General features: G+C 46.7%; 1 protein-coding gene across 1 annotated transcript in view; it reads left to right on the top strand.

The window, feature by feature from the left end:
- Positions 1-1,318: 1,318 nt before the first annotated feature.
- Positions 1,319-9,386, top strand: part of MED13 (mediator complex subunit 13) — a 191,143-nt gene continuing 183,075 nt past the window's right edge. The window contains exon 1 of the mRNA XM_068268750.1: positions 1,319-2,187. Coding sequence (XP_068124851.1) covers positions 2,122-2,187 — 66 coding nt within the window. The 5' untranslated portion in view covers positions 1,319-2,121. The remainder of the gene's footprint in view (positions 2,188-9,386) is intronic.

Below are 9,386 nucleotides of genomic sequence, written 5' to 3'. Positions count from 1 at the left end.
GCAGGTTTTGGTGCGCCGTATCAATTGTTATGTATAGAGTGCTTGGAGGCCCCATTGTAAAAAACTTGCATTGAGGCCCACAGCAACTTAGGTACGCCACTGGGCCAAGGCAACCTAGACCATGGCCTAGGGCACCAAAGCAGCAGGCTAAACTGGTGCAGCATTTGCTAGCTTGCAAATGTTGTAGTGCACTGAGATCAGGCAAGTGCTTGATCACGGTACTCTGATGCCAGTACCCTGTGCAGTGACCGCCCTGCTCTTTCTGTGCATGTTGGCATTGTGGTGGGCAGCTACAGACTTGAGCAGCATTACTAAGTAGCAAGTGAAGGAAGTGAACTAGCAGCTGCCAGTCATTCACATCTCTGCTCGTCTCCAACGTAGTAGCTTCCTCTTCCCCTCTGACTCGCTTGTAACATGCCGATGAGTCAAATGTGAGAGACGGCGATTGGAGGGGCAGATACACAGCGGCAGCTGATGGAAACGGAGGGGAAGAGGAAGCTTCTGTGCTGGAGATGAGCATGGAGATGGGAGTGACACTGACGGCTGCTGCAGTGTGGAGGCGAGCTAGCTACCTATACTGAAAGGGGGGAATGGGAAAGATTAAGGGAGTCATCTGGCTACCTATACTGGAGGGGGAAGAGTCATCTCACTACCTATACTGAAGGTGGGTGGCTGGTGACAGTGGCCTTGGGCGGTAAAGAGTACAAATCCTTGAGCAACATGTGCTGTGTAGGAGGGGAAGATGGGCCATGGGTAGCAAAGTGAGCAGCATCCTGAAGTGCAAGAAACAAGTAAAAATTAAGTAAAAAACAATATACAGTCACTCTTTGTTTATGCTATGAAATCATGTTACCTGCAACATCAAAAGATGTGCATATGCATTTGTTTTCCTAATTGCTGTTCTCACTGATGAACAGGCAAGACAAAAATGTTAATTTGTCCAATATAATTACCATATTCATCACTTGCATTCGTGTTACCTTCCCATCTCTAGTGGCTGCAGTCAGTGCTGCTGCTGTTTCAGAGCTGACAGCTATTCTAGGGCGGTTCTGGCACAGTTTAGACGTGGGGTTTCTAAAGAACAAGTAGGAGCTGCTAAACGTGCAATCTCAGTTCGAAGATAACTTTTCAGGATATTTGCGCTGTACACGGGATTATCTCTGTATCGCCAGTGGGCGGCGCGCATCTCCAGTACAGCCTCGCCCCCTAGTGGCCTTTTCCAGTCAAATATATTCCTAACCTTCCCCCACTCGCTTCGTTCCAGTCTAAAGCCTAGACCGGCCAATCAGCACCGGTGCCTTTTAACCACATGACGCCACAACAACCAATCAGCAGCGAGAGGCCGAGCAGGCACCACGGCCGCCATTAAAGAAAGGAATCTGTAAATTCAAATGGAAAAGCTGGCCCGACATTGATCCGATTATTTATGATGACTTATGATCGGCTCGTAGCGCTGTAATCGGTGTGAGAGCCGGAGGCCGGGAGCGGGGAGAGCGAGCAGCAGCGGCCACCACAACTACTGTGTGCGAGCACGGGAGGAGAGACTCTGGGAGGAGGAGGAGGAGAGGAAAATGGCGAACCTGTGAGGAGAGGAGCCGATAAACAGCCGGGGGACTGGCCGTGTCTAGCTCAGCCCGGGCTCGCCGCTTCCCTTTGTGTCAGACGCTTCAGGCCCAGCAGCCTCTCAGCGCTCCGGTGACCGGGCGGTTCCCGCCATGCTCTGCGCCCCGAGCAGGGGGACCAGCGGCGGGGGAGGGAGGACTGAGACACCGCCCGGATACCGGCGCTTGTAGAGCCCGTGGATTGGCTGCGGAGAACGTGTGCTGCGAGAGGAGCAGCCATCCCGTCTGCCTGCCTTGTGCCCAGCAGCCAGTCCAGCCAATAGCCGACATTCTACCACAGCCCAGGATTTACCCCAGCAGGCCGGCCTCCTGCCCCCATCACGTGCAATGCGCGGCCACTGACCGCCTGTCACCAGCGGCCTCACTCTGTGGACAAGTCATGGAGGAGCAGTGAGGCTGTGTGTGCAGCCGGGGAGGAGGTCACTGCTCGCTGCGGCGGCTCGTGTGTCTTTCTTGTTCGGGTGGGATAATGGCGTGTCTCCCCTGCCTGTGAGGAAGGATGAGTTCATGTTTTGTGCCGAACGGGGCCAGTCTGGAGGATTGCCACTCCAACCTCTTCTGTCTGGTGAGTATGAGTGTATGGCGGCTGCTGCTGGACATGTGTGTGTAATGGCCTAAGTGTCTGTTGCTACTACTGCTGCTCTGCCCTCTGTAGACACTGCACATCCGTCTACTGGGCTAATGTAAATACGTGTGGGTGTGCGGACATCAAACATACTGATAGGTGATCTGCATGTTCACCCTCTGACATGTTGTCATTTACATACATGATTGAATCCTGCCTACAAAACCTTTGGAGATGTAGATGCAACAGAAATGTCAGCTAGGACTACTTGCACCTGTCTTAAGGAGTGTTTATATGTGGTGTTGATATATATCACCTTTGCTTGAATCTTTGTGTGTTTTTGTTATTGCATTCAGTTGCATACTTTGTAAAGTGACTAAATTTCTTGAATTGCTGTATCCATTAATAAAGTGTACTTTGCTAGTTAGCAACGTGTAGTATAAATGTTTCACTGTAATTCCAATCGTTTATGACTTATTCTGTAGCTGTCAGTGCTATTCATTCAGTTGAGTTTTATTTTTCATACAGTAACTTGCTTCATCAGTCTACTTTGTACTGTCTCTTCAGTGCCTCTTATCTAGGGCTACTTATATCTCTAGTGCTTAGTTTGTATTCAGCCCTTCCTATTCTCTCTGTGGGAGTGGAGCCTGGGAAGGAGGAGGCAGGAAGCAGCCATTTTCCTGGCTCTTCTGTGGGGCCTTGTCCTGACTTTTTTGTTGTTGTTGTTAGCATGTGTCGTTTTGTGTTTTGATTGTTCCTCAGGTGACTCGCGCATGATTTCTTTTACACCAATTTATTTTCGTTGCAACCCGCACTGCACATTTCTGTAGTGTCCTCTTATCTCCTGGTTTTCATTTTTCCTTTGTCTCTTCCTGCTTCTCACTGTCCTCAGATAATCCCCCACATGTGATATCTGTTGCTCTATTTTCACATTTAGAAAACTTGTTTGTGTTCCTGTCATTTTTATTAAAACGCTTAATGGCTATTAATTTGTGGAAGACCTGTCTAGAGCAGTGCTGTCTTATGCGTTTGTTTATTTTGTGTTAACATTAAAGAGGAAGATTCCAGCACCATCCAAAGTAATAGCTGTTTTATGTATTAATGCAGAATAGATATAAAGCAACATTTCAAAGCTTTAACTTGCCCCATTTTTCTAGCAAGTTCACCATGCTGTATACCTGGATGGTGAACCTGCCTGAAAAAGGGGCAGGTCATGGTACTGACATGTCAGTTTGTCACTTACCATTTTTAGATAGAGCTATTGATGACTTTGGATGGTACCAAGTACAGCATCCTCCTTTCTAGGGTCAGATTACCGAACAGTAGTGCTGACTGGCCTGCTGGGCACATCAACTTCAGTTATTAGCTTGTTCCACTCTAACTCCAATGTTATAACATTGTATGCAGCCTCAGATTCCAAACAGTTTAATGAAATTCTCCTGCAGTAAATCAGGTAATTTTAGGTAGGTTTTGAGTTGTTTTTGCTGATACTTGATATCCCATAGCTGACTGCAGCAAACAATGTTTGCTAGCGCACTTATGTAATCGGAAATCTTAGAAAAACTCCTGAACTGTACCACTAGAGCAGTTGCTTTTGATAATCTGATTTATGGTTTAAATTCAATGACTTACAATTGCCAAGTCATTACATTTTAAGGAAAACTAAATTGGAAGTGCTATATGTCATTTGTTTGTGAGTATGTGTCAGGGCTATACATGTTTGACCTCATTAGACTGTTTGGCAGTGCCTCATTTCCCCCCTTCAGCATGGCTTGTAAAAGTGTACCTTGCAGTGTTTTCTGCAAACTCTATTTGCATGCTGGTATTCTGAAACCTAGTTGTGATTAATGAAATGAACATGTTTGCACCCATCCCCCTTCTTTGTCCCTGCAAGGGAAGTTGAAATGAGGCTGGATTCCAGCTGTTAGTAAACCTTGAAATCTTTGTGTTGTTGCCTTTCAAGTCATTATTATTCACTGAGCTTCTTCCATATAGGCTGCTTATCTTTCTTAGAAACAGTGTTACTTTTTTTTTTTTTTTTTACAATGTCATTCTTCCAGTTTTTAATATTGATTTTAAAATAATTATAATCCATTTTTAGTCATGTTCTGTTAATAACAATAGACAAGTCATACAGCCAAGCACATTTATGGTAACCAGCATTGCTAAACAAATCTCAGGAGTCAAATCTATTTAGAGAATCTTCTGTTGATTAATGGATGCACTTGTTCCATGGTGCTTTAAAATGCCTACTGCTTCTAAGATTGGCTTCTGACTTATGAGTCTTACTTTTTTTACATTCTATTTATGTTAGAGTAATATGCTAAATAAATAAATAAAAAAAAAAAAACTCTTAGAGAACCCGAGGTGTGTTTAAAGAATGTTATCTGCATACAGAGGCTGGATCTGCCTATACAGCCCAGCCTCTGTTGCTATCCCAAACCCCACTAAGGTCCCCCTGCACCCTGCAATCCCTCATAAATCACAGCCGTGCTCTGAGGCTGTATTTACATCTGTAGTGTCAGTCTCAGCTGCTCCCCCGCCTCCTGCTTAGCTCCGGTCCCTGCCCCCGTCCCTTCCCTCCAATCAGCAGGGAGGGAAGGGATGCAGGTGGGGACTGGAGTTCTGCAGGAGGCGGGGAGAGCAGCAGACTGACACTATAGAGATAAACACAGCCAGCTCTGACAAGCTGTTTGTCAGCAGCGTGGCTGTGATTTATGAGGGATTGCAGAGTGCAGGGGGACCTTAGTGGGGTTTGGGATAGCAACAGAGGCTGGGCTGTATAGGCAGATCCAGCCTCTGTATGCAGATAACATTCTTCAAACCCACTTTGGGTTCTCTTTAAACCTCTTAGTGTAGATTACTTTGAGGAGCGTCTGGTTCATCTGGAGTAGAAAACTATCCATAAGATATTTCCACTTTTGTCTAAAGCCCCATACACACGCTCAACAAAAGTATTTTGTATCTGGCGATTAACAAGCGATCTGGGAAAGTTGCATGACAAAACGTACGTGTAGACGCACGCACGACTAAAGAAAAGGACAGCAAAGCAACTGATAAGAGGAAGTTTGATCGTTCCGCAGTTCGGTTTGACGTGGGGAACGACCAGATTAGTGTGCCAGATAAGCGCGTGTATAGATATCTAGCGCAACTATCGTCTCTCAAAACAGTCGCTCAGCTTTGGCGGAAGTGTAATGACGTTTACTGCAGCTGACGTGCGGAAATACAGATGTACGTACATTACAACGTGCGCTCCAGCTGTATTCTTTCTGGATTGTCCTATCGCTATGCTTACCCATAGTACCAAAGAAATGTACAGGAAATACGTCAACATGTACGACAATGAAGGAAAGGTCGCTAGACTAAGTTATGTGTGTACAGCAGTTAAAAAATATATACTGATTAGCTCTGGTGTGTAGCGATATGCAAATGACACGTATTTTATTCAAGTCGCTCGTTAAGTCATGCAGTGTGTATTAGTCGTGCGCACATCAAGATGTATTTTCCCGCACCTCAAAATCGTTCAATTTTTATAGAATTGTTTGTGTTGAGATACTTTAGAGGAAGGTGTGTATGGAGCTTAAAGAGGAACTGTAATGACAAAACGGCCCCTGGGGGGTACTCACCTCGGGTGGGGGAAGCCTCAGGATCCTAATGAGGCTTCCCACGCCGTCCTGCGTCCCTCGGGGGTCTCGCTGTAGCCCTCCGTACAGCCGTGACGCAATATTAACCTTCCTGGCTCCTGCGCAGCCGCTCTGATGGCTGTCGGCGCCGAAGTAGGCGGAAATACCCGATCGCCGTCGGGTCTGCTCTACTGCGCAGGCGCAAGTTTCCGGCGCCTGCGCAGTAGAGCGGACCCGACGGAGATCGGGTATTTCCGTCTATTTCCGTGCCGAAAGTCGCCACAGCGCCCCCGCTGGAGCCAGCAAAGGTAAATATTGAAGCTACAGTCGGCTCTGTCGCCGGCTGTTCGGGGGGCTGCAGCGAGACCCCCGTGGGACAGAGGACGGCGTGGGAAGCCTCATTAGGATCCGGAGGCTTCCCCCACCCGAGGTGAGTACCCCCCAGGGGAGGTTTTTGTTGTTACAGAGTCTCTTTAAGATTTGTCTGGCTAGGTGTTGTGGCAGGAATAATGCTATATACACACTTGAGATAAAAGTCTTTGGAAAAGGCAAGATCACAGACCAATTTTTCCCCCATTCTATGTAGTATGAGAGTCATACTCAACACAGTCTATTCTATTGAGCTGAATTCCCTATCAGATAAAAATCTTTGCAAGATGCTGCACACATTCAAAAGATCAGTATCTGCAAAAGATCCGTTCCTGCAAAATGCATTCATAGTCTGATATCTGCAGATCCTCATACACACCTTGTTTGTTTAACAGACATTCATCTGCATATCTTATGCTGGGAATACACTGGTCGATCTGGCGGCCGATGAGCCGCCGGATCGACCCCAGCTGCGTCCCCGCTCATCGATTACCGCTCGCCCCTGCCGGCGCTTCCTTATCAGCGCTCTATTCCCTGCCATTGTCCACCGGCGGGGATCGAGCGGGCGGGGGTCGAGCGGCTTGATGGGCCAGCTGAATATAATCAGCTGGTCGATACACGGTACAGAAACGTACCGTGTATCCCCAGCATGACAATCATCTGCAGATCCATCCTAGTGGATCTGATCTGCAGATGAATGTCAGTTAAACAAGATGTGTATGAGGATCTGCAGATATCATAGACTATAAATGCATTTTGCAGATACTGATCTTTTGAATGTGTACAGCATCTTTGTGTGCAGCATCTTGCAAAGATTTTTATCGATACCGCGCTCGATCCCCGCGGGCGGACAATGGAAGAAACGAGCGTCCGATAAGGAAGCGCCCGCGGGGACGAGTGTGAATCGATCCGGGCGCCCACGGGGACGCGCCGGTATCGAGCAAGCGGCTAGATACCGCCGCACAAACGAGCAGTGTATGCCCAGCATTGGAGGCCGAGGCCCAGCAGGGCAGCCACGCAACTGGTATTGCTTAAAAGGAAATAAATATGGCAGCCTTCATATCCCTCTCGCTTCAGTTGTCTTTTAAAGTACTCTCTCATTTCTGACATTATGGTCAGATCTGACAAGATTAGCTGCATCCTTGTTTCTGGTGTTATTCAAACACTACTGCAGCCAAATAGGTCACCAGGGCTGCCAAAAAACAGGTATTGTTTAAAAGGAAATCACTTCAGTTGTCATTTAACAGACTGGAATTTGTGAAGCTGAACAGGAACTTTGTGGGGGCTAATCAAATAGTGCTTGTAAATTTCCTCCTCCACAAATTATTGCTTCTATACTAAACCCAAGTTTGCACATCAGCTCTGCTCCAAAGACTATAGAAGCTCTGCTCCAAAGACTATAGAATGGGCAGGACTGACAAGGAATGGAGACATGCCTACTAAACCACTATTCATCTTAGGCTACATACACACTTGAGATAAGTTTTTGGAAAAGGCAAGATCACAGACCAATTTTACCTCATTCCATGTAACACGAGAGCCATACTCTACACAGTCTATTCCATTGAGCTGAACTCCCCATCAGATAAAAATCTTTGCAAGATGTTGCACACAAAGATGCTGTACACATTCAAAAGATCAGTATCTGCAAAAGATCTGTTACTGCAAAAGATCCCTTCCTGCAAAATAAATTCATAGTCTATGATATCTGCAGATCCTCATACACATCTTGTTTAACTGACATTCATCTGCAGATCAGATCCACCAGGATGGATCTTCAGATCTGCAGATGATTGTCATGCTGGGGATACACGGTACGTTTCTGTACCGTGTATCGACCAGCTGATAATATTCAGCTGGCCCGATCAAGCCGCTCGATCCCCGCCGGTGGACAATGGCAGGGAATCGAGCGCTGATAAGGAAGCGCCGGCAGGGACGAGCGGTAATCGATGAGCGGGGACGCGGCTGGGGTCTGTGTATTCCCAGCATAAGATATGCAAATGGATCTGCAGATATCATAGACTATGAATGCATTTTGCAGGAACAGATATTTTGCAGATACTGATCTTTTGCATGTGCACAGCATCTTTGTGTTCAGCATCTTGCAAATATTTTATCTGATGGGGAGTGCAGCTCCATAGAATAGACTGTGTAGAGTATGGCTCTCATACTACATGGAATGGGGTAAAATTGGTCTGTGATCTTGCCTTTTCCAAAAACTTTTATCTCAAGTGTGTATGTAGCCCAAGATGAATAGTGGTTTAGTAGGCATGTCTCCATTCCTTGTCAGTCCTGCCAATTCTATAGTCTTTGGAGCAGTGTTGATGTGCAAACTTGGGTTTAGTATAGAAGCAATAATTTGTGGAGGAGGAGCTTTGCAAGCACTATTCTGATTAGCCCCCACAAAGTTCCTGTTCAGCTTCACAAATTCCAGTCTCTGTTAAATGACAACTGAAGTGATTTCCTTTTAAACAATCTGTTTTCTGGCAGCCCTGGTGACCTATTTGGCTGCAGTAGTGTTTGAATAACACCAGAAACAAGGATGCAGCTAATCTTGTCAGATCTGACCATAATGTCAGAAATGAGAGAGTACTTTAAAGACAACTGAAGTGAGAGGGATATGAAGGCTGCCATATTTATTTCCTTTTAAGCAATACCAGTTGTGTGGCTGCCCTGCTTAGTCTCGGCCTCTAATGCTGGGCATACACGGCTCGTTTGTGAGCCGGTATCTAGCCGCTGGCTTGATACCGTCGCGTCCCCGTGGGCGCCCGGATCGATTCGCGCTCGTCCCCGTGGGCGCTTCCTTATCTGACGCTCGTTTCTTCCATTGTCCGCCCGCAAGGATTGAGCGAGGTATCGATCCGGCGCGGTGATCAGACACATCGGAAATTATCAATCTGGCCGCTGAAACATCTCACCATGTATGCCCAGCATTATGCTTTTAGCCATAGACACTGTACAGGCATGCAGCAGATCAGCAGTTTCTGACTTTATCTGACAAGATTATCTGCATGCTTGTTTCAGGTGTGATTCAGTCACTACTACAGCCAAATAGAGCAAGAGCACTGCCAGACAACTGGTATTATTTGAATGGAAATAAATATGGCAGCCTCCATTTACCTCTCACTTCAGTTGCTCTTTAAGGGCTGGTGCACACCGAGCGGCTTTTTGGGCATTTTCAGATCCGCTTGCGGCTGCGGATCTGCT

The sequence above is a fragment of the Hyperolius riggenbachi genome, chromosome 2, assembly GCF_040937935.1.
Source record: "Hyperolius riggenbachi isolate aHypRig1 chromosome 2, aHypRig1.pri, whole genome shotgun sequence".
In the NCBI taxonomy this organism is placed as follows: domain Eukaryota; kingdom Metazoa; phylum Chordata; class Amphibia; order Anura; family Hyperoliidae; genus Hyperolius; species Hyperolius riggenbachi.
The sequence above is the reverse complement of the archived record's forward strand: the minus strand, read 5'-3'. Positions and strand labels throughout refer to the sequence as shown.